The 25,917-nt window shown below is 42.8% G+C and overlaps 1 protein-coding gene across 1 annotated transcript; it reads left to right on the top strand.

The window, feature by feature from the left end:
- The first annotated feature begins 799 nt into the window (after positions 1 to 799).
- ahr1b (aryl hydrocarbon receptor 1b) lies at positions 800 to 25,917 on the top strand. The gene is made up of 11 exons (XM_070958082.1): positions 800 to 1,375; positions 2,090 to 2,277; positions 7,961 to 8,067; positions 11,737 to 11,826; positions 13,416 to 13,542; positions 14,372 to 14,508; positions 16,839 to 17,044; positions 17,164 to 17,273; positions 19,508 to 19,649; positions 19,732 to 21,262; positions 25,645 to 25,917. Exons 1-11 carry the CDS (start codon positions 1,335 to 1,337, stop codon positions 25,801 to 25,803), a joined length of 2,838 nt encoding a protein of 945 aa, XP_070814183.1. The 5' UTR covers positions 800 to 1,334; the 3' UTR covers positions 25,804 to 25,917.

Here is a 25,917-nt window from a genome sequence, read left to right as displayed (position 1 = left end):
CAGGACCAAACTGGGCCAGGAAGGCTCAAACACAGTCTTACATTGTTTTTCTATGACACACTACATTACAAAGCACATTAAATGTCCCCAAACTGCAGCAATAAAAAATGCGATTGTAAAGCAGACAAGCTAATATGAACCCAGGGGGGACTTTTAATATTTTACCTCAGTATGGAGCATTCACAGCCTTTTTACTTCAGTAAAAGTAGCAATACCACAATGTAAAGATTTCCGTTGCAAGTAAAAGTATTGCATTTAGTATATTGCTTTTTGTATATTATATTTTTGGTTCAGCTGGTCACAGTGGAGCCAGTTTTAACACCTATATGTACTATTGTCATATATAACTATAGCTATTAGTCTCATCTATACAATTAAACACTGAATTTTATAATATGACCAAGATCTGCGTGCAAAATATTATAAAGTTAAGCTTATGAACATTAACTACAATAAGCTTCATCTGAAAGACGAAGACTATGTGTTTTTCCACTTTCAAAAGGTACATTGTCTCACTTAAAATAAAAATACAGGAGTACATATACTGCAGTAAGTGAACTACTGTATAAATCATTATGGGAGCGGGTCATACAAAATGACACTTAAATGTAGATATTTATAAAATTATTAAAACACACGTAAGGTAGATTTATTGAGTTATTACCAATCTATTATTGTAATTTTGTTGGGTAAATATTAATGGAGATTAAATTAGAAATAAACGTCAAGCGTTTTTTCCTTACGCCACCTTTGACCCGATGCGCGCCCCCGACGTCAGATCAGTGCCCAGGGAGCGCGCGTTGGATGCGAGGCAGCAGCGGAGAGGTCCGAGAGAAGAGAGGAGAGAGGAGGGGACCGGAGAAAGGATGATCTAACTTTCTAACGCTTTGGTTTGAACGTGTTTGGTCTGAAGTTTGTCCTCAGGATGTGAAGTTTAAATTGCTTCTTGTTGTCCGCGGGATTTTGACGGAGCAGCGGAGCGCCATGGACGGGATCAACTGCGACAGCTCTCCTCTGATATTCCCCAAATACTTCCTCCACAGGGAGCTTTAGTGCGTCTGTTTTACTGTGATTTTACAGCGACACTGTCTATCTCAAGGTATGACGTCTGTTTTGTCTATTTTTCTGTCCCTAAAGCTTTGACGATTGGAGTAACTGACGTTACAAGTTACTTAACTGACGTTAACGGTAACTAGCGCAAGCGTAACAGTCGGGATATTTAACGTAAGCTTAAAGCAGCTTCCTGTCCGCTGGGTTCAGCTGTCTCTAGCTTATCTAAGTTAGAGTTTATGGATTTCCTCCAGCTTCACTGTGAATAAATCAACGGTACCATCATGTATGCTGGACGGAAAAGAAGAAAACCGGCGCAGAAGGGGTGAGTTGTGGAAGACTTTGTTATTACTTTATTTTTAAGGCTTTATTATCGTAATTTAAAGAGCAAATAAGTGGTTTTCATCACTCTCCTGACACCGATTCTTGTCAATTCAGGATGTGTTTTATTGTGTCTAATCACTTCACACGAAGTGATCTGTAGATCTGTATTTTTAAATAATGGAGCCCAAACGGACATTTAAACATAACATACCGGTAGCTCAATATAAACACTATCACTTGACTGATAGATATGGATTCACGAGAATAATGGAATGAAATAATAGTAATCATAAAACCCACTGTGTCTTGCAATAAGTAGTTGATTAACCACCTTGAAGCTCAATTATTTTGATATAACATGAATCTTTTATGTCACTTTCCCAAAAGCATTTCTGGTTACACCTTGAAAAGAGTGAAGTTGCTGCTTTTCCTTTGTTGTAAACAGAATGTTTTTGGGTTTTGGACTGTTGGTCGGTCAAAACAAGCAATTTCAATGTATCACCTTGGATTTTATAAACAAAATCAAGTATTAAAGAAAGTATGAAAATCTGTGTACATGTTTTTCTCACAGTTCTTTAACAACCAAATTTAAGGGAGCTTTGCTTATCAGCTGGACATATAACCTCAGATGAAAATGAAATGAAGATATGACTCATTTTGACGCCCCTGAGGTAACAGAAAGGTTTATATATCCCGATACTTCCTTCACATCCAGAGTCAAACCAACCCCAGCCGAAGGTGCCAAGTCAAACCCGTCCAAACGCCATCGCGACCGCCTGAACTCGGAGCTGGACCGGCTCGCCAGCCTGCTGCCCTTCCCTGAAGACATCATATCTAGCCTGGACAAACTGTCCATCCTGAGGCTCAGCGTCAGCTTCCTCCGCACCAAGAGCTTCTTCTCCGGTAGGAAAACACAAGAATACAATGAAACATACTGCACAGCTGGAAGCAAGTGGGCGATGTGCATAGAAATATAATCAGGAAGATGTAGACTTGTCATGATCTGTGTGTGAAAAATAACAAAAATCCTGAAAGTAAGCAGCCTATGATGGGTTCCATAATACTTGTGCAGCATCGATTTTTAAAAGAGGTGCCAGTGACGAATCTTGAAATCGAGAAATACTCGAGTGAAGCAGGTAAATGGCAGTCTGTAGTCTTGAAACAGCTGCTCGTCCTTTTCCATCCCAGCCTACCAAAATGCTGAAATAGATTTCACACCTCACAGAGGACCTGCGGACACAGAGGCTGAAAAAGAGACAGGGGTGGAAGTTTCCACTTAAAGCAAAGAAGGTCAGAGAGAGTTTCTGGAGGCTAAGATGGACACATACATCTAGCAATGAATCAGCGGTGAAATTAAATGTGAAAACCCCAGTTCAGGGCTGTCAGGACAAAGGGAAACAGAAATTTAACACAGGTTAGACACAGTAATATTGACAATAATTGTGTCAAGGAGTCAGCTATTTATGTTTGTGGTCTTTGTGTATCCAGCCACAACGTTACCAAGAAAACCGAAACAAATCCTCCCGCTCAGTGATGTATTTTTCCATATTGTGGACCTGCTGTGATGTCCACGCAGCCTCTCAAAGGGGAGTACAGTTTGTCTTACTGTTAATAATTCAGCCAAATGAGCCTGAACAATTTATTCACTGCAGGGAAGCCAGATGTCTGCTGGATGGAGGAGATTTTTTGCAAATGGCTAGTGTTTGTATGGGTACAGTGTGATGGTGGTGGGTGGTGGTTTGGGTGAGGTGTGGGGGTGTAGAGGCTGCTAACTTCGCGTCTGGGCTTTCTGTGATTCAGGATCTATTAAGAAGTGGTAAAGAGCAGAGGACTGGCTTTGTCGAGGAGTTAGCAGGCTTACGGGCACAGCAGATGGATCTTGGGATGGAGGTGTGTGAGTGTGTGTTTGGCACACTTGAAAGTGTTCACAGATTTGCTGTTTAAGGCAGATTGTAAGTCTGTCCAAAAACAACAAGCAGCCTTCAGAAGTCTTCTCAGCCGGAAAACCCCTCACAGAATGTGTGGAATAATCTGAATCCGATGTTTGTAGCTTTGCAGCAGGAGGCTCAAATCAGCATTTTAAAGAACTGATTCACAGTACAAATGACTTCAGGTGCGCATTTCAGCACCAAGCATGGTTTAAAACCACTTAATCCAAAGTTATTTTTAGGACTGTTCATACATCCATAGCTGGTGGTAATGTGTCCAGTCTAGTACTTAGTAATACAAATACCCATGCTGTAAGGGACTTTCTTTAGATTTGACATAACTTGGACTCAAGAATGAACTGATTAGAGTTTGGTTTTCAAAGGTCAAAGGTCATTGCGACCTTTGAAAAAACATGTGTGACCTCAACTGAAGATATCATACACGAATTATGACATAATTTCACACGTCTCATTCGATAAAAAGTGATGACATTTTATATCTAAAAGGTCAAAGGTCAACTTCACTGTGACATCACATGTTCTACAAATTACTTTAAATACGCCTCACAACTTTATTTGTATTCATTTTGCTTTGCTGTCGGTCAGTACCTTTACTAAGAAAACCCACGCTCCGGCTTTGGCTCAGCTGATGTTCCCAATCAGCTGCTTATCTCATCAATGTTATCTGTTTTTTTAAAGAAATATCTTGGCATGTTTCTCCCGCCAAACTATTTGAGATTGCATTCATTATCTGTTCAACAGATGTCCAACCACTGTCATCCTTTAAACAGCTGGATAGCAACAGTCCAGCAGATGTTAACCTGTGATGAAAAACATATCTGACCTCTGTGTCACATCCTCACCCTGCAGAAACAAGCCCGCAGACCCACATCTCTATCAACGTGCATGAACTGTGGACGACCCCCTCCCATGGTGATGTCTTAATACAACGTTAGTGTATTGTAGGTCAGCTCCTCTTGCCTTTGGCCATGAGATGACCTTCGTCCCAACGTCTCAGCTACACAGTAATATAGGTCTGAAGAGACTGCTGCTTTACAGCAGGAGGAGATGAAAGCCTCAGAGAATAACAACACAGCAGGATAATCCACTCACGACCACTTTACAGACCTTTTGAAGGAGGAGGAGGAGGAAGGGAGAGACAGGCGCCCACTGTTCAACTTGTGCCTCCTGCACCCTCTGAGAAACTCGTTTTTAATTTTCACGTCTCGTGTACTTAACCTGCGTCTGTGCAGGGAGCCAAGTGTGACGTTACTTTAGTCACTGCCATGTTGATCTGACCCTCTTTAAGCATGTGGAAGAATTAGGTTAGGTTCAGGTGAGGTTACACATAGAAAAACAAACTCGTTTGCTCCCTCTGTTGGAATTAGAGATGCACCAATCCACTCTTAGAGCTCCAGGTACCAGTTCTTCCTGTTGTTGTGACTTTTCACCAATTGGAAAGCTTGTTTTTTGTTGATGTTGCCAAATTCATGCTTCAGTTTATCCTGAAATTTTAGTTTGCCTTAAGAACCTTATTTTCTGTGTTGCGGTTTGCTGGCCTCAAACCAGCCCAGTCTTTGAACCTGTGAGCTACATGCTTATCTCCATGCTCAGTTTTATTTGAGAAATGATCCAGGGTTTTGGAGTTGGCATAATTTTTAATTATATTATTTATGCAGAACATGATATAGTCCCTAAAGATAGTCACCCTGTTATTCAAGACTCCATCAAAGATCTCCTGATGGCATCCTCTGACTGTATCTGTATCAGACTTTCTTCCACCTCATGAAGCAGCAAACGCAGGACAAGCTAATTTATTTCTGTGGCGGGTCAAGGTTCTGTGTGTGGATGCTGCGTTCAGGGCCTCCAGTAAAACTGAAGAGCTCTACGGTTCATTTGTTATCATATTTACTCTGCTGTGAAGCAGAAACAACAATCAGTTCTCCTCTGCTGCACCAGACAAACTGTACTTGAAATATAAACTTTGTTCATATTGCAAATCATTGTGTATTTAGATCCATTCTCTGTAATTACAGTGACAGCTTCATTTTATTTGAAGCTGCAGTGTAGCGGCACAGTGATCGGACCGGTGTCATTCTTGTGTGTGTGTGTGTGTGTGTGTGTGTGTGTGTGTGTGTGTGTGTGTGTGTGTGTGTGTGTGTGTGTGTGTGTGTGTGTGTGTGTGTGTTAGTCCACATCTGTCTCCATGTGAAGCCATCTGCCAAGGGCTCAGAGTAGATTAGTGGTTACTCATGTAATACTACAGCATCGTATTTTCTATTATTTTCTACCTCTGTCACATGCTGATTCCTCGCTGTGTATATCCATGGAGACAATCAGTGTGTGTGTGTGTGTGTGTGTGTGTGTGTATGGCAAATATAAGCACATATCATGCCATTAATGTAAAGTTGTAAAGGTGACATTTGATCGGTCCTCAAAATGTTGCAGTAAATTTGGCTGTTTAAACAATATTTTGAACTTCTTAGATGGTAGAGGTCCTTTGAAATAATTGAATAATTGATAATTGAAACAGTCAAATAAAAGTGTACAAGGTCCTTCATGAATATTTAATGTAAACCTCTTTAAGCCCAACACCCACAAACACAATGTAGTTTGCACATAGTCCTCTCCGTTGTTGTCATTTTGGAGATGCTCTCCACTCGTCAACACTGCTGCTGCACTCGGCTGAACCTTTATTTATAATTTATTTTGGTCATGGGGGTGAGAGGCTGGATTAGATGGGTCACTATAAGTGTCATTGTCCCTCCAGACTGACAAGGCTGCAGCAGAGGCTTAAATCTGTGGCCGCCGAAGATTGACTTGCTAGTTGTTGTGTTGAGTTTCTGGTTAAGTAACATCATACCAAAGCTCGGCGGAAAAGAGATAAAAGGTGAAGAAGCTGAAGATCTGACAGGCAATGGTAGCACTTATTTTGTGTGATGACATCAGGCTTGGTCACCTTTTTTTAGACAAATCTTCTATTTTAGTGTTTAGTCCTGAAACGATTAGTTGACATTAAATTAACATGTTTTAGTGATTTTTTTACATTCACTGATTTGAGCTTCTCAGAGTTGACAGTTTGACTTGCATGACTTACCCATCTCCCCTCCAAACGTGGACACTCAGGCTGATGTATGGAACTTCCTTTATGTTTCCCATCTTTCTTTGTAAAGCGAGGCAGAGGACAACTGTCTGTTGTGATGTTTTTATCAGTTGTTGGTGTTCTCGTCGCCCTCCGTTGTGCCAACACATGTCCCCTCCCCTCCTTTCCTCCCCCCAGTCGCCTCGGGGTGTTTTTCCTTGCCTGCGGCTTTCGTTCATGACGTCAGGCCACAAAATATCCCCTCCACCCCTTCTAGCTCTTAATTATTGATAGTCGACATGCTTTTCCTGCTCTCTCTCTTGGCTGTACGAGCTTCCACTACACTGAGCTCTGTCACCAGCACACTCAGACAAAGGTTTTTGGTGCATCTTAGTCGGCCTGTCAAAATTGGCAAAAAATTATGCTTGAATATTCCTTCTAAAAGAAACATTGGTTCGAGCCATTCACATATCTTTTTTGCACATTATGTCCATAAGAGGGAAAACCAGTGCAACGAGAGACATACTGCTTGTGCATTATTTCAACATAAACATGTCATTTAAAAGATGTACACACATTCACATTACAAAATAAACTAATTAAATAATGTGCTAGACCATGTTGTTTATTCACGTTTCAGCTTGACCTACATTTCATTTTCAGTCGATTAAAGTGACATTGTGTGCAGTTTCTAATCAGTGCCGGTCCAACTTATCAGCTGATTGTGGATCCCGTTTTCGTATGTTTTTGTGTCCAAGTGACTAATGGAGGAAACAGTTTTGGGTTTTTTTTTTTCAGTTTTTCCAGCATGCAGTACATTCAGTGCAGCCGCTGGAGTCATGTTGCTGTATTTTTCCCACAATTAAATATTAATTTTCATAATTAAACGTCTGGATTTCTTTCCAAACTAGATCAACACTGGCTCCTTTAGTTCTGTTTTTGTTGTTGGTATCAACATTTTTAACGTTAGTTTCACCTAGTGCTGGGTCCATGTCAAGGTTTGTGTTTGTTTTCTGTCCCATGTAATTACCGAGTCGGTGGACACAAAGACTCCATTAATGATAATAAAGAGATGCGATGGAGCTTTATTGATCCCTGTGGGGAATTTGGGTCGCGATCAGAAGAAGTAGTTGAACCTTCAGCCTCTGCATTGTCTGCAGCACTCAGAGGCTTCCTCTTCCATTAACGTCTCTGCTGCCGCTTCAGAAAGGCTCTTTGTTTTCTTCAGGCTCCACTCACTCTCACAGATTTTACCCTCAGGGTCAAAGGCGCAGTGCTGGCCTCTGTGTTTTTGTCTAGGGGTCAGAGGTCACAGAGAAATGTTTTGACCACAGCGACTGTCAATAAACGGTGAACACATTTAAAATCCAGTAGTTCTATCTGTTAATTTCCATGTTACTGAAGTGAATGATATCAAATGAACAATTTCAACTGTAACGAATATAAGGAGCCTTCGTGCCTCAGATTGCAGAAAAATCTTCAACTAATCGATTAATCATTGCAGCTGTAGTCTGCATGTTGATCTTTGTGTTTGAGCAACAGTCCAAAATGAAATTATCCTCCCTGTTTTCTGCAGTGGCATTGAAGAACCAGCTGTCCAATGGCATGACCAAGAGCAGTGACAACAGCAAAACATCAGGATCTGTGGATGGATGCATACCTGAGGGGGAACTGCTGCTGCAGGTTGGTGAGCTCTTTAGTTGTACTAATCAGTTTTACTTCCTGTTGTGCCTAAAATCATGGCTGGTGCTGTAGAGAAGTATTTTGCATTTTCATTTTATTAGCATGACATCATGCAAGATGGACATGGGAAGAGTTTAGAGTTAATGAATGTGGCTTGGCTTAGCAGATGTATTTACACTTTCTAAACATCTGGATGCAGTCTGTGTTACTTTCATTCCTCAATACATCTTGGACATGCTTGTGTCTGGATTTGTATGTGATAAAGGCACAGTCAAGTAGCTATCATCTAACCACTGACGACCCCCCTGGCTCCGAGGCTCTGAGTTGGTTTGCGGCTTTTTTCCATGCATCATGCAGAGAATCTGCGCACGACAACTGTTTGAGGTCAGTTGAAACCTTATGATGGAGGAGAGGCCGCTCTGCACAGCAGGACAACAGGAGAAATGGCTTGTTTTCTTGGACTTACAGCAGGGAAATTTCTGCATTTGAAAAGAGAGAGCTGGGTTTGAGTTGACCACCGTGGTCAGTTGTTTTTCACTCCTACACAAGCTCCATCGCACACTGTTGTTTTCAAGAGTCAAATTCTTGACAGGGTATTGGATGTATGTATGTGTGATTATTCTCTTTTGGAGCTTCCTTAAAGAAGAGCACCTTTCCTTCCAAGTTTAACTGTGTCATATCTGGACCAAGTCAACAGTTCTAGCCTATGTGTGCATCTCCATGTTTATTCCAAAACATATGTGTCAATATGCAAATTCCAAAGCAGATATATCTTGTCTTATTAAGATTATATTATCTTATTTTCTTGGACCGATTTTCCTGAAGTTTGGTTCAGATTTGTGATGCATTTGAATGGCAACCCAATTAGTTAGCAACTAGCTTGTGAACGTAGCAGAGCCAGAAGCTCTGGGTGGAGACATCAGTTGTTGAACCTAGGGACACAAACAGAAGTAAACAGTGCTTTCTCTGCTGTGAGTGAGTTTATCGATAAATGTATTGATCCCAGAGGAGTAAATGGGTCACTGCAGCTGTGAAGAATCAAGGATGTGTCGGCGTAGAGGGCAGCAGCCTCCTGTCTTCAGCTGCTGTTTTCCATTACAGACACTGACCCATGAATTATACAGAGCCGGTGAACGCATCTATTATTGAAGTGAGGGGGGTTTGGATGAAGGATGTGTGTGTCTTGGTGGAAATCAACTAAAAGCAATTTCAGTATTCTTAGATGTTTGACAGTGTATTGCCAAATCTTCAACACACTCCTCATGCCTTCATATTGTCCACTTTCAGGCCAGTAACTTACTTTGTGTGTGTGTGTGTGTGTGTGTGTGTGTGTGTGTGTGTGTGTGTGTGTGTGTGTGTGTGTGTGTGTGTGTGTGTGTGTGTGTGTGTGTGTGTGATAAAGAGGACAGTCAAGACAAATTTATTTTTAAGCACTTGATTACAAGGTCTGACGGGTCAAGCTGAGAGACGGCGACCTTTGCTGCCCTGCAAAAGAAAAAAAGCCAGGAAAAACATGGCCAGCTGATTTGGACCAAGCCAAAATGTTTTATGGAAATGCTTCTTCTGTAGTAAATACTGGGACAGGAACAGAGAGAGTTTTCCTGTTTCCTGGCAGTGGGTGCTGTCATTGGCTTGTCATCTGACAGAGACAACAAACATTACTGCTCTCTGTCTCACACACACACACACACACACACACACACACACACACACACACACACACACACACACACACACACACACACATCCTCCTCTGTCTCAGGAGAGTGAGAGGTTGACCAAACATGAGAACGAGAAAGAGAGATGTGTTTTCTGCAGACAGATGAAGCTACAGTAAATATTTATACACAGCGCCTGTATGCTGCTCCACTCTGCATACTGTGTGCTTGTTCATGTGTGTATAGCATGTGCTTGTATGTGTGTGTTCGACAGTGCTGGGTGTGGTCAGCTTGCTGCTTTTTTCCAGAGCAACACTGGTTGATAGATATTGGATAGATAATGGATTATGCTTTGCATGTCCATGGCCTGGTTTTTAATTCATAAATATCAAAAAATATGCATGATGTGTGAAAACTTTTTATTCCGTAATGATCAATATTGATTTTTATCACTATAATTTGCAACATTGGCAATTTGAAGAGAATCCTGACAGCGGCTGAATCAAGTTGTGTTGTCTTGTAACTTACAGTATTAAGGCAATATGAAGAGAACTAAAAGCTGTGACTCACATGGGCTCATATTTTCATTCTGGTCGGATGTGGTGGGATGCCACCTTTTCAGGTGATGCAAAAGATTTGTTGCTTTCCCTTTTTGGCTGGCACCAACCGACAGAACACTTTACAGACCATCTTAATCTGGGCTTCATCACTTTTAAGACATCCAAACCTCTTGAGGTCATCTTTCCATTTTTGTCAACAGTTTCCTGAGCTTTGGAGGATAACATCAGCTCACCTCTTTGTCCAGAGAGCATCCACTTACTTCACCAGCAGCACAAGCAATGCTTTGCATTTTGACATGCAAGGCAGAAAGTGCAGACTGACTGGCTGTTGTTGGACTTATTTCTGCTGTTAGAACAATCTATATAGAGTAAAATATGTCCAACATTTGTCATTGTTATCGCTGTAAATTTTTTCCCGTTGCCATATCAAGATCATCGCCCAGCCTTATCCCCTTACCTCCAAAATGTCAATAATTCAACAGCTAGCAGAAGCTGTCTTGTTTAAAGCCTGATAGTAATGAATTTTTGACATCATGTAATGGATTTGAAAAGAGGTTCAAAAGCAAATGTAAAGTTGTGACCCAACAGCAGAGTGTATTCGTTCATGTATCTGTTCAGATAAAGCCTGTGTGCCTACGGAGGTCATCATCATCATCATCATCATCATCATCATCATCATCATCATCATCATCATCATCATCAGTGAGGTGTAGGCAGATGCTGGCAGGATGCCGTTGTGACTCTTTGCAGTGTCGGGACACAGTGTCATCACCTCCTCACTGAGCCCCAAGGCTCGAGGAGGGAGAGGAGGAGCGATGATGGAGGTGTTAGTCATCCAGTAGTGACCTCCTTCTCCTCCCTCCTCCTCCTCCATGACTTCTCTGTGAACTGACGTCAACTCAGCTCCAGCCTCTCCTCACCGTCTTCCTCTCTTTCTGCCTGGGGGAAAAGTCTCATCCCTGTTTTTCTTTAGTTTTCTTTGTCTCTCATCCTCTGTTACCCTCCAGTCCCATATATTCTGAGATTATTGAATGAACGATGATAATAATGTTAATTCAAAACAGGAGCTGGATGTGCCATTTTTATCTTTATCTTGTGAAATGTTTTGTTGCTAGCTGCCATTTGGGTTTCAGCATGTAAAACTATCTTCAGTGCATGTGTAGAACATATGTTAACATGTTTGTTAGGGATGCATGAAACTGGATTTTTGCAGATGTCTGATATTCCAATTTCCAACTCATTTTGACTGACTGCTAATGCCACTACTGATGTATGCACATATTTTTTTCCACCTAATTGCAGAGAGCATCAAGTCTCTCTCACAGTGGAATTACCATGTCATTATGCCTGCTTTTATTGTGATGGTCCGCTGCCACTTCCAGTGACCAACACGCAATATAGACGTGCTAATAAATATTCTAAACATAAAGCAATGCTTTTTCGCTCTGCAGGCCCTGAATGGCTTCGTCCTTGTGGTGACAGCTGAGGGAATCATCTTCTTCTGCTCTCACACCATCCAGGATTACCTTGGCTTCCATCAGGTAAAACCTCCTATAAATTTCCAATGCCCAGTCCAATTCTTAAACAAGTTACTTATTTCAACCCATGGGCCTGTTCATGTTCTTCTTGACCCTTTGGTTTGGGCTGAATTTGCCTTTAGGCTGCATAGGAGAGACTATAGAGAGGCAAGAGGTGGAGTACAATGAGGTTCATGGCAAGTGACCCCAAAGAGCAGCAAGTGAAGGTGTTGTTCTGAGTGCCTTGAGGGTTGAAACAAACGCACATATGGAGCAAGAGGTTTAATCCAGTTGGCTTCACAACAGAGTGCTACTGCCTCCAGTCTAATCTTATTCTGGAGAATGTGATTATCAAATTATCTAAAGTCCGTCTGTCTGACACACACTCACATAAACACCATCTAAATGCAGACTATAAGCACACACACTTTAACACAGTGCACAGCCACATATATTGGCCCCCTTTCATACGCACTGGTCAGAGTGTAAACACCACCTCTCACCCCTCATTTCCCTGTCCACCTGAGGCACGTCACCATTCATTTACCGAGCAAACCCAAATCTGTGGTGAAGCTGCTGTCTCGGCTCATGTCGAGTGTTTGGAAACAACACCACGCAGAGTGGCACTCAAACACTGGGTGTCAACAGCTGTCTGAACGCCCAGAAAATAAGACACGACTGAGTATCAAGCAGGAAAAGTAAAAATTAATAAGCCAAAAAACAAGAGTGAAAGAGCGAGAGACACGTGATGATTTTGTAGTTTCTCTCCACCACTCAGACATCAATCCATATAAGACCAGGCAACCAACAGTCAAGTAACAAACAGAGTGATGACAGACATCAGTCATGAAAGACATCAGATAAGAAAGGTCTGATTCTCCAGGCAGAATGAAGCAACGGAATTTTCAGGTAATTTAAGGTGAACAGTACCTGAAACCAGTTCTGTCAACACGAACGCATGCATTTAGAAATCAAGCACAACACGCTGTGATAGACAGGGTTATATGAGGTAATGGCTGTTTGATTTTCTTGTATTAGACTAAACTAAGCACGCCACCGTCCCCACTGGGAAGTTTTTATGCCTTGACACTGCTAGCTGAGCACAACCGATGCTTTAAGAGTTAATAACTCCCCTTCTTATTTTGCTGTTTGAAACGTATTTCACGTAACACTTCTGCCTGTCAAAATTCTTTTTTGTGACCTGAGTTTGACCCCGCCCACACTGGGATGGTGGTTCCAATCTGGTCCTCAGCCAGGTCATGCTGGGTCCGGACAACAGATACAGTATCAGGGTCACAGCAGGTCTTTGGCTTTGTTTCAGCTATTTGAATTAAATGTTTAGCAACACTTGATTTCTTTTGGCTCCACTTCAAGGCAAACGGAATGAAACGCACCCCTCAGGGTACCTGCTGACAGCAACTGCTTCAACAAAACATCTACCTTAACTTGTGTAGTCTCGTATTCAGTCTTTAAAATTCTATTTTTCTAAAACAGGCAACACTTCTCTCAACTCATTTTCTGTGTAAATTCACTCAAAATCTTCTTTCTTAAAGATTTTTCATACTGTGAATTCACAAAAACTGATTCAGACTTAAACTGAGTTTCCCTGTCAGACCGACGTGATGCACCAGAGTGTATTTGAGCTGATCCACACTGAAGACCAGCAGGAGTTCAGGAGCAACCTGCACTGGGCCCTCAACCCCCCTGTTGGCCTCGGACCCCCCACAGATCCCTCAACAGGTCTGTCAACTGAAGACACACCCAATTAAATTCAGCAGTATCGCCATGCTCTTTCTGTGACGTGCTGGTGCAAAAGAAAGGTCTGACCAAACTAAACAGATTTGTCAAGAACAACCTCCTCATTTGATATTGTGCCAGAAGGCTGCATCATTAGTATGCTAGCCAGCTTATAATCTTTTCACTATACCAAATACCTGAGTATGAGGATATCGACATTCGAGTCACCAGTCACTGGTGTTTCCTCTGATCAGTGTAGAACTTGGCACACATCAGATGACACTACGGTAACATCACACTCCTGATTTACACATGTACAAATCCAGTAGATAGATCGATTCTGAACTTATAAGTAGATGTTTCAGATTGAAAGCCTTGCGGGCAGATATTTTGCCCTTCTGAGTGTGATCTGAGGTCAGAGAGGAGGCAAGAAGAGTTGCCCTTTAACTAGATGTTACACCACACACACACACACGCACACATACACGCATGCACTTTCACTAACACAGTGTGCACACAGAAGCACAACACAGCAGTGGATGCATCAACAGCTAAAACAAAGTCACATGGTTGCTTTGACCAGCACACAAACACACACACACTTGTACTGTACATGCAAACACACAGTTGTCATTTTGCATTAGGTAAGGGTCAACAGTTGAAAATACACACAAACTGTACAAGCCTACACACCCACACATACACACACAAGGTCAAGTTGTCACCTAATGTGTAGTTTAATTTTAAAATGAGTGTTTTGCGCACACTTCTGTTCCGTATGTTTTGTATAAATCATAATAAATATGTCTAAAATAATATTTGATGTACTCAGATGGAGAGTCGGTGTCCAGGTCTTCCTGCCTGGTGAGCTACAATCCTGACCAGCTTCCACCTGAAAACTCGTCCTTCCTGGAGCGAGGCTTTGTCTGCCGCTTCCGCTGTTTGTTGGACAACCCCTCTGGCTTCCTGGTATGACTAACATTGCAGTTCAATCGAACTTTATTTATCCGTGTACCAGCAAATGCACGCAGCAGCTCACCATCCACATCAATTACATGCACAATAGATAGAATGAAAGAAAAACGCTGTTAATAGCAGACAAATAACTTGTTTCCTACAAAGAGTCAGGCAGGTTTTGGGGGGTATAATTTAACTTCAGATACAGACCTATTGATAGCAGTTTCCCAGTCAAATAAATCATAAAATTAATCCCTATTTGAGGCTTGTAGTGTTTTCAGACCTGTTGGTGCTGCTGGCAGCATGGCGTGCCACCTCAGAGTCCCTCAGGGATCAGAAGCTGCCATCTACTCCTGTAATCCGCCTTAAGAGAGCCTCGGGGTCGTGGGGAAAAGGACTTTAATCCTCCCACCGCTCAGAGGAGACGAGAGCAGAGGGGGAACTTGCTTAGTCAGAGTTGGTAGCTCCACTCCAGCCACTGCTACTTCCACTAAGACAATTAGCTGCAGATGGAGAAAAACACGCTGTGGTTCAGTGGCAGAGCAAATTCCTGAAAGCTGCTGGGAAAACTGGGACAGGCTTCCCCATGAGCAAGGCACTTCAGGGGCCATACCCATTATTCTGCAACATGTCAGTTCTGAAACTACTGGGCAATCAACAGAAAATCAATCATTATTTATCACACGAAAATGCAAAATGTTTTTCAGCGTCTCATTATTGGCAATTTAATTTATCCTTTGTTTTCTTTTGTAATACATTAAATCTCTGTTTGGGTGGGTTTTGGACACAGGCACAATTGATCACTTGAAAAATAGACAGAATCATCAGCAGTTACCATCAGTATTTGATTTCCTTCGGTCAGGTAGCCATTTTCTTTTCAGCTCATCTCAGTCTTGTGTGAAAATCAACCAGCAGAAACGATGTTGCTAAATCCTTGTCACATGTTTCCAACCGGGCTCCACCCACTCCAAACCAAGAAGGACACAGAGAAAAAATGCGAAATCTCTGAGGTGAAAACTGTATCAACTTTGGCAGAAAATAGAGCATTCATTGAGGAAACCATCACTCAGAGTCATAAGTTAATTGAGAAAATCGGTTTTCAGAGACTTTAAGGTAAAGTAATCCTTTGTAGAAAACTGTGGATTTTAGTTCTTGTCTAAGTTATATTTTTTTTATTTAGTAATGTGGTTGAGAGTAGGGACTGGCCTCTTAATCAGTAAAAGAAAGTTAACTGATGTGGTCTGCCTTGCTCCTTTATTGCCTTTTTGCCTGTAGTCTCAAGCCCTGGAGCTGCCAGGGATTCATTGTCTTGCTCAAGGACACTCCAGTAAGGCTTGTGAAGGGTTTCGAACCCACGTCTCTCTGTCCTCCCTCCCAGCGTGTTTGCGTGAGCAGTAAGCCAGGTCTCTGCTTCTGTCTACCGGTCACTATGGCTTTGTTTTTCGTAATCCCTCCTGCTATTCAGGGCTAGATTCCTGACATCACGGCTGCAGGCCTTTAAACCCACCAAGGTCAATTAACCAGAGCTAACAGAGGAGGTGGGGGTCCTCACACGAGATACCACAGGGTAAGAGGAGGACAGCAGACAGGAGAAAGCGTTTTCAGGTTGTTGTATTTTTGTGAGGTTGTAAAAGCTCCCTGTTGGCTGTTGTTGGTTGTCGATCCAGAAACTGAAAGTTCACTCAAGTTCATTCACTCAATACGTTTTGGTTCCAACAGTTAGTTTGGCCTCTAACGTCTGCATTAAGGATGAAAATGAATGTTTCACTGAGAAGATATGAAGGCTTTGGAGTAATGTTTGTTATTTTTTGGGTGTGTCCTGAGTGTTGTGCTCGTTGCTTGGTGTGAAAAGACTGGTTCAGGAATATAACTGGTATTGAAATGTGCATTAATGGCCTGTTTTGAGTTTGACTGGTTGAGTGGCCATGGCGTTAAGATGATACTGCTTTGTGATTAGCAATAGTGATTTGTCTAATAAGAGTGATGAAAGCCTCACCAGTGGTGCTTTCTCTTAAACAAATCTGTAAACACAGAAACGTGTACAGTGTACAGAGTGTACAGTGATTCGTGTGACCAGAGGGAACGTAGCTGGAGGGTTTCCAGTAAGAGACACCCTGCGTGTTTACAATGTGCTGAAGTGGTATTGCTCTCTACATTACCCAGCAGGATAAGACTAATGGTGCTTGACAGGGAGAAAAGAAACAGCACTCGCTCATCTGCTGTGGAAGTTTGATGCAATATTCTCAAAGGGAAAAGGATCAGAAGCCGAGAAAAATACTCACAGGTTTCTCTCCTCTTATTCATCATTGATCAGTGAAAATCTGCATGTGCTCTCTTCACAGGCGTTGAATATCCAGGGTCGACTCAAGTTCCTCCACGGTCAGAGCCATCAGCAGTGTGACAGCGAGGGGAGCACCCCACCTCAGCTCGCCCTGTTCGCCATCGCCACACCCCTCCAGCCTCCGGCCATCCTGGAAATCAGGACGAGGAACATGATCTTCAGAACCAAACACAAGCTTGACTTCACGCCCATGGCCTGCGACGCCAAGTACGTTCCGCCAAAACCTCACACTTACGACAAGTTTTATTTGGAATGTATTTGTTTGTTTGGCAGAGTCCACGTGTGCTTGACTTTGTCATTCTGATGCGTATCTGCTGGATTTTCAGGGGTAAAATTGTTCTGGGCTACACCGAGGCGGAGCTGAGAGTTCGGGGCTCCGGTTACCAGTTCATTCATGCTGCCGACATGCTGTACTGTGCCGAAAATCATGTCCGAAGTAAGTCCCAGCTGCTCGCAGTCTGCACGGTTTACACCACAGTTGACCTCATAGTCAGCGAAGCACGACTGAGACCGGAAGGTCACTGGTGCAAATCACCAGAACAACTGGAATAAAAATATTGATGGAGAGTGATTGAAAAGGTAATGCGAATCTCCTTTAACAATCCCTGCCAAGGCACCGCTGGGCAAGACAGTTAAGCTTCTTCAATGACCCAAAGGGATCTAGTGGGTGTCCTCTTGTGTGGAACAAATGTGGGTGAATTAATTTTCAGCAAAAGCAGTCAGATTAATTTCATTTAAACACAAATGTGGAGTGGCAACAAAATAGTTTTCAGCACAAAATGCAAATGTCTTTTTTTTTTAATTCATATATGTGTTATGTTCAGACGACAACTATTTTTGTTATGAAGCAACAAAAGAGGAAGTTCGAGTTGTAACACCCAAACACTATAACAGCACAGCACGCTCAACACCACCGAAAAGTCTATGTTCGATGCCTCTTTTATTGGCCTTTTTTAACCTCACAAAAGCTTTCCAGCCATCTCGGATCAGTGTATATTCAGAGTTAATGTGTATTGACCGATGTCTTATGTTTGGCTCAACATTACATTTGTAACACCTGCAACAAACAAACAAACGCTGTGTGTGTGCGGCTGCTGCTGATGGAGGAAATCTCAGAGTGAGAGTCAAGTGTCCTACTTAGCTCGTGCACCGGATGACCCGGTTAGTCGTAACCATGGCGCCCTCAACGCACTGCTACCAGACACGCTCGCACACACAAAGGCACACACTGTGTGCATGTAGTCATGCATACAGAAACGGAAATGCATGCATATGCATTTGGAAACATACAACGCAGAGATTCATCATTTTCAGCACGCTCTAATGCATGCACAGATGGGAAGGCAACTGAATCCACATAATAGCAACTTTACATATTTCTGTTAAATATTATGAGCAGAGATGTAATGTTTATGATACTATTCATAAGACTACAACTACTACTAATCATTACAATAGACACCACAATTAATGGCAGTTGCCTTATTGGACTGAAGTCAGGAAGAAGTAGATTTACTTATATTTTCTGTACTTTACTTTACATGACAAATTCTCTGCTCCAATCTGTACAATACAAATGCATATGTAACCATATATTCACTAATAATAACAATCCATACACATTATCCAGTCATCCACCAGCCGGAGTTTATGCAGGGTCAGTAGAGATGATTGGCCCAGTTGGGGAATACAGATGTTTGCTCCTGTAATCCCTCAGATTATGAGGAAAGTAAAACAAAATGGAGCCACATATCTCCCTGTTTATCATGTGGTACTAGGTTCTGCTCAAAGTGATACAGTTTGATGACAGTTTCAGGCATGATGAACATGCTTGGCTGGAAAATAACACTTGATGTCTCAAAATCTCTGAGCTACACTGAACTACAAGAGTTTGTCCAGAGACATAAATATTGCAGTTCCTTCTAAAGGTCAGCAGCTCGTGGCTTTTACTGCTAAAAATATACAGCGCTGACTGTGAAACTGTACCAATCCCAGAACAGTTTTCATGATGTGGGCTATAGGCAAGACTAACGAGGATTTTTCAAATCTGCGTGCTCATTGTTAGTATTTTACAGGTAATATTCTAAAACATGAGAGGCTTTGCCCCTAAATTGTTTTAGTTATTATGTTATTTTGGTTTTCACAGCTTCTTAGAACACAGTCAAGCTGTTTTTATTGTGGCCTCTTCATTGCATCTAAACACATGTTAACTTGCTTTAGTTACAAATTGCCAATATGCTGCAAAGAGACAGTATTGATCAGCTACTCCTCAACAGTTCAACTGGTATAGTAGTGAAAGCCACAGTCTTTGAGGAAGCTGGTTTGCATCTGAGAATGTGCTTTGCTGTGAAGCTTGTTTAGAAACGAGACAGCACAGAAACACGAGCTGCACCACAATTACACACACCGACAGACACAACACTGAGCCATGGAAATGAAGGGTTGGGGGTAGAGGGATGAGATGCATCTGTGATGGGCTGCTTGAGTGTGTGCAAACAGGACTTGTAACATGTGCATGTAGCCAAAGTGAACATCAGCATGTAGCCTCCATCATGGCCACACGCCCGACTGAGCAAATGCAGTGTGACTGTGCACACTGTGGGGCGTACTAACCCTAATGTAAACAGCAGTGACACAGAGCCTCTAATGTGTTGTCTGGTGTGATTCCAGTGATAAAGACGGGTGAGAGCGGCCTCACTGTCTTCAGGCTGCTCACAAAGGACAACCGGTGGAAGTGGGTCCAGGCCAACGCCAGGCTGGTCTACAAGAACGGCAAACCAGACTACATCATTGCCACCCAAAGGCCCCTGGTGTAAGTTTCAGCAGAAGGTTTCAGTTTGATTTTTGAGTTTTAACTGGATATATCCGCTAATTTCCAATTTGGATTCCCACAGGGATGAGGAAGGAGGGGAACACCTGAGGAAGCGATCAATGCACCTTCCCTTCACCTTTGCGACCGGAGAGGCGATGCTCTACCAAACCGGTTATCCACTGCATGGCTTCCCCGATTCCTTCCAGGGCAAAGCCAAAGGCAGCAAGTCCAAGAAGGGCAAACTGAACAAGAGTTCAGATGCTTCAGATGACCTGGACCCAAAGTCCCTGCTGGGAGTGGTGATGAGCCAGGATGAGTCTGTGTATGTCTGCCAGCCAGACACGGAGCCCAAGATGTCCTACCACAGCAGCCTTTTTAGCGAGCAGCAAGGTGACAGCGGTCATGTTGGCTTGCTGGGTGGCAACAGCTGGCACTTTGTGTCTAATGGGGAGACAGAGAGGTGTGATAGCAAAACATCTAGTTATGATCCACTGCTGGCCACCTTGGACTCTCTGTCCTTGGACGGAGAGGAAACATGCTCCAATAGCGAGCTCTTTAGCGCCCTGGAGAACCTGGGTCTAAACGCTGAAGACCTGGAGCTCCTGCTGCTGGACGAGAGGATGATCCAGGTGGAGATGGACCCCAACCACATCCCAACACTTAGTGACCTCCTCACCAACAACGAAATCCTCTCCTACATCCACGACTCACTGGAAAGTGGGACCGAGGCGGAAGAACAAAGAGACAGAGGTGGATTTGGAGCTTTGACTTGTCCACCAATCCCAGACTCAGCCCAAAGTGTCACCCAGCAGCCACAGGCGTGCCTCACACCTGCTGTCCCTCCAGCTCTCCCCAGCAGCAGGCAGCCCATCACCCAGCTGTCACAACAGATGCAGCGACACATCAGTGTAGGTGAGCTGGTCAAAGCTCAGCCGGGCCAGATTCAGCCTGTCACCCAGCCTGGAACAGTGGACACCAAGATTTTAACTGGGATTCCTAATGGTCACTGGGTGGCAGAGAACCACCATAACCCTAATAACCACACTCATCATCACCCACACACTATACTGAAAACTTCACAGCTGAACGGTGAACATAAACACCTTAACTCACCTCTGGAATTGAGTCAACAGTGGCAGCCTCAGCAGGACCAGCTCTCAGTCCACCTTCAGTCCCATCAGCAGGTAAGCAGCCAGAACTCTTTGCTGCCTGGCCTCCAGAATCAACTTGGACTGACAAACGGATCTTACATCCCGGATGGACACACAGCCTTTCCACCCAATGTGGAGGTCAGCCACATGGCTTACAGCATCTCCAGTGCACCACATCCAGGTAGCACAGTGCTGAACGGCGTGACCGCACCAGAAGCTTGTCACTACCAGACTTCAGTGGCCACCACACAGCCCTACCAGCTGCAAGGTCACCAGAAACACCAGCAGCAGCAGATGCTGCAGCAGACTCAGGTTCTGCCATCTTGTTTGCCCAAATGTCCCACCCAGAGCTCTGCACTGGAATTTGGGCAGTTACTGGGTCTGTCCCAGCCGCAGCACAGCCTGCCATCATTAGAGGCCTACAGCTTGTTCAACACCACACAAGACTCCACTCACAGCAAGGTAAGACATCAGAGGAATTGTTTGTTGACCTAAGATCACAATCATGACGAATCAATACTACTTCAAACTTTTTGGAATCTGGGTTGTAAGTTATTTTACTATTTAGATGACTGAACAAAATGTAATCCTGAATTTTGCCCAATAATATAAGACCAAACACTGGCTGTTCGGGCAGTAACTGCGTTCCTATTTGTATCTGCTTGTTAGTATTACCAAAACCCATTAATGCCTCTGAAAACTTAGCTAGTATTTATTAATCATTTTTATTAAATGATCTGCTTCATTGGGTCTGTGCGGGAGGGGTTTCATCAGATCTGATTGACACGAACAAAGATCATCACAACTGCCAGAAGATTTTGATTCTGATATTGGTCCAGTTGATGCGCATGACATCAAACCAGTGGGAAGAGCTCGGAGTAGTTTCTTTTCCTTCTGAACAAACATTTTGCCATCTTCCATCTGTCATCAGAAAATGCTTCGCTATTAAATCTTGACATCAAATAGTTGAATCCAGGGGGACAATGATATGTGTATGTTTCATTCAACACAGATGCTAATGTCCTATTTATAAGACATTCCCACATTAGTCCCATGAAAACAGGGCTTATGCGACATGTTCACGAGAAGGTGAGTCATGCTTTCCCCTCCCTTAACAGTCATCCTGATAATGAATCCCACGAAGACCTTCTGTCTCATAGCAGGCTCGCTCTGTCTTTCTCTTTTCCCTCTTCCTTCCATCTCAAAAAGACAAAAGCTGCTCGCTCTCCTCAAAACTGTTTGGCCAGGGAGTCAGATTCTTGATTCTAGCCCACTGACGAGGCCTGAAGTCTTTGTTGCCCTCAAATATCAGTGAACATCAACAAACGGAGGGCTGCAGAGTCTACAACCCCAACCCTTCAGCCCTGCGCTGTTCTCTTTCACTGTCATGAAAATGGATTTTTTTCCGAGTCAGCACACAGAGGCCCCAGGCTGGCACGGAGCTCAGTGTAAACTGTGATGATGCGACCAGACATGCCATGTAAATAAGACAAGGGGGAGATGGGTCAGAGCAGCACAGTGTGAGAATAGAGTCAACTAGAATCTATTGCAGTAGAGTCTGTACAAGGAGAAGTTCTGTGGGCAGTTTGTTTTAGCTGAGCTGTGTTTAGGGAAATTACAGTGTGTGCTGTTCCAGTGGGCAGAAATAACCTTTACGAGCACTTAAAAATGTCTTACTTTCCCCTAATCTGAACTCCTCTGTCAAATTTCATTCTTGTTCAGCCACATTCATCCAGTGCCTTCCAGACATGGCAGATGTTTAGCTGATGATTGAGCACATGTCACAGTTTGTTTAAGATGCCGACTGAATTAATCTGCAGCTGTTTTGGGAAGTGTTTAATACGTTTTTTTCTCGTTTAAGCTTCTCAAATGGGAATATTTGCTGTTTTTTTAAGTTAAAGTTAACTGGGTTCATTTGTACTTTTGATTCAGAAAAGTCAACAATGAAAATAATCATTATTTGCTCCCTGAATGAAATGTTGATTAAATGGAGTAATGTAAGAATGTTTGCTATATAAGTAATTGTGCAAAAGTTATTCTAGGGATCTTGATGTACTGTTGGAACTTGGTATAAACTCAGATCCCAATAACATTACTTGGGTTGGTTAATGAGGCTGTATAATGTTCAGGGGAAGCAGAATTTATCTCGAAAGTCCAACAAAAACTTTTTCCAGTAATGACAGACCAGGGAGGACTGAGGAATGTCATCTTAACAATGCTAATCAGTCAAAGAGGCACAAAGCTGGAGGACTAGAGAAATTCCCATCGTAAAACATAACAAGGTAATGAGACCTCACCAATTAACGCTGCCGAATCTAAGTTTGAAGCAGGATTTAAACCAGGAATGTCTCAGGAGCTCGCGCAAATGGCACCTCTGGTTTACTTTTCAGCTCAAGGAGAACAAGTCTGCATTGTTAGCTCAGCTGTAAATATACTAAGTCCAACAAAGGCCGGTCATCCTGTTGGTTAAACAAGCAAGAGAGCAGCATGATGAAGCTTAAGTTCTATAAAAGGCCTTCTGTTGTTAAAATCTTCTCACCTTTGGATTTGTTTCACAAGTTAGATAAATATAGTAGTATGTTGAGCATGTGCTACCGTTATTGTTTTTATATTTAATGAACCAAATGATCACCTAAAACCAATAGAAAATGATCCTTATAACATATTTGTGACGTATGAGACTTGCATGAAGTCAAGATTATTATGTGTCCAACAGTAATCAAATGGGCTTTCTGTTTTCTGCATCTTTCATCATCATGGGTCTCTCCTCCATCTATTTTTCAGTGCTATTTTTCCACGGTGTTCTGTTTTTCCAAGCATGAAGAGCGTCACTGGTGTTTAAAGTGAAAAACAAACTCATAGAATAACAAAGGAGATATAATGAATATGGGAGAACGATTCAGCGGAGGAAAGGAAAAAGAGGCAGTAGTGAGAAAGAATACTGTAATGAATAGAATAAGGTCGGGATGGGACACGGTCGGCTCGGATATGGCCTGACCCCGGCAGGCATCCATTCATTCCCGCCCCATTCAGCCTCCACTGTTATTCTTCAGGGTCAGTGACTGTCGCTGAAAGAAAAATACTGGCAGGCTGACCAGTCAAGCATGAGCGGTGCTGACCTACAATTTGACTGTCATCATTACCTAATGCTGTGAATGCAGGATGAAGGGGGAGGCAGGCGATGCAGCGAGTCTATTCTCAGCTCAGAGAGAAGCGGGGCTCTACAGTAGTTTGATTTACTGTGTGATTTACCCTATGTGAACAAAATATACTGTATAAAGGTGCAGGGCAGCAAAAGGGCAGTTTGTTGTCTGTAAGAGGATGACATGATGAATTCACAATCATCAGATGTGTTCATCATAAGGAGCAATAATATTAAAGCAGCTGTTATTATCGTGGAATCAGCTCCGCACACTGTGATATTCACAGCCGATGATCCTGAAAGCCTCACAAACAGGATGCTAGACTGAGGCAGAAGCTTATAGAAAGTGATGAAGCCGGTGAACGTAAAGGTATTTGAGTCAGTGACTGTGTGACTGAGCGAGTAAAGAAAGGCACTGACACTATAAACATGGCTTATTACTCAGACACTTTCTACTGTATGAGTAATGCTATCCAGTGCAGGGTAATAAGCTATGCTAATCCTAAGCACACCATCAGCCATAGACCTTTGACACAAGTGACATTTGAAAACAGGCAGGGATAATACACTCCTATAGATTTGTCAGATTATGGAACCTTGAATATTCATTTGGGCAATTTAATCAAGATCTTGGTTATTTTTAACGGTGGCATACTGGGTTAATGGTGTCTTATATAAACAAAACAAAGACACAGATGTTAGAGCTGTCATCTGAGTTACATCAGCAGTTACAGACAGCTGACTTTTGCAGCTTTACAGAGGAAAGACTCAGACACATGTAATGTCTTTCTGTCCACTTCAAGAAGGTGGAGAAGTGAACCAAAATTTCCAGTTATTTCTTCTGGTGGATAACAGTGAAACATTGTTAATGTCCTTGAAAAATATTGTTTAATGAAGACAAGCTTTTGGTTTGAGTTGAGGCCCACCGGTGACTCACTGGAAGTCGCTGTGTGATAACATCTGAAATGCAACAGGAAAGAAGAGACTGAGGCTGCTGTGAAGCGGTTCTTCTGTCCTGCACCTGAACTACGTCAGTGCTAACTAGTTGACCAGCGACCTAATCTGGTTAGACTCACTGAAGGGGATTACAGTCACACTGATGCAAGTGGTCACAACAGCTCCAGACTGTAGGATACTCCTTCCTCCCCTTCTCTCTGGTGTCTCTTTATGCTTCCTCTTATGTCACTCCTGCCCTCCATCACTCTTCCTCCTCCTGCTTGTGTCATGGTGTCTCTCAGGACTCCAGGTCTGCTCACTGAGCACCTGCTGCTCAGTGCTTATGGCCTGACCTGACCTGTTTCCTGTGATTAAGGCCAATGGTGACTCCATAGCTACTGCTCACAGAAAATGTTTAGAGTCTCTATAATTGCATTTGCACCACCTGTGAATCCACCTGCAGTTAAAAGAATTGACTGACCTTCCAGGTTTATTTTCAGGGCAAACATTTCCATAGGTGCTGTAGTTAACCTATTTTGAATAAAATTGCCTATTCTTAATGCATGAAACATGTTCGTTCTCTATCCTCTGTGCATTAATGAGGATTCATTTCTTTTTTGTTGTTGTTGTCTTGCTATTGTGCCCTCAAGACATTGTAAAATCAAAGTGATTTTTGTTAAGTAGAAACTATTATAGACAATAAGGTAAAAAGATCATTAAAATCACACCAGTATTCGCCTTCAAATGTAACCCCTTTGTGTTCCAGTTGGAGAATGGCTGCCTCCTCAGTGCCACCAACGCAGCGTACATCAGGACGTGTCTGATGCCCAACGGGAATGAAGTGGCGACAGGCAACATCCCCGTCTCCTGCCCAGACGGACTCTCCACCCTGCAGGACCCCCAGAAATCTGGATTCTTCCTCTGAAAGAGTGATGGCAGAGTATCAGACGAGGCTAGAAGAGCAGAGAAGGTACAGAAGGAAAAAAAGAAATAGGAAAAAGTTCTCTGCTACGTATAAAAACAACATTTTTTTTAATAA

Source organism: Chaetodon trifascialis, chromosome 24 (genome assembly GCF_039877785.1).
Source record: "Chaetodon trifascialis isolate fChaTrf1 chromosome 24, fChaTrf1.hap1, whole genome shotgun sequence".
Classification (NCBI taxonomy): Eukaryota; Metazoa; Chordata; class Actinopteri; order Chaetodontiformes; family Chaetodontidae; genus Chaetodon; species Chaetodon trifascialis.
The sequence above is the reverse complement of the archived record's forward strand: the minus strand, read 5'-3'. Positions and strand labels throughout refer to the sequence as shown.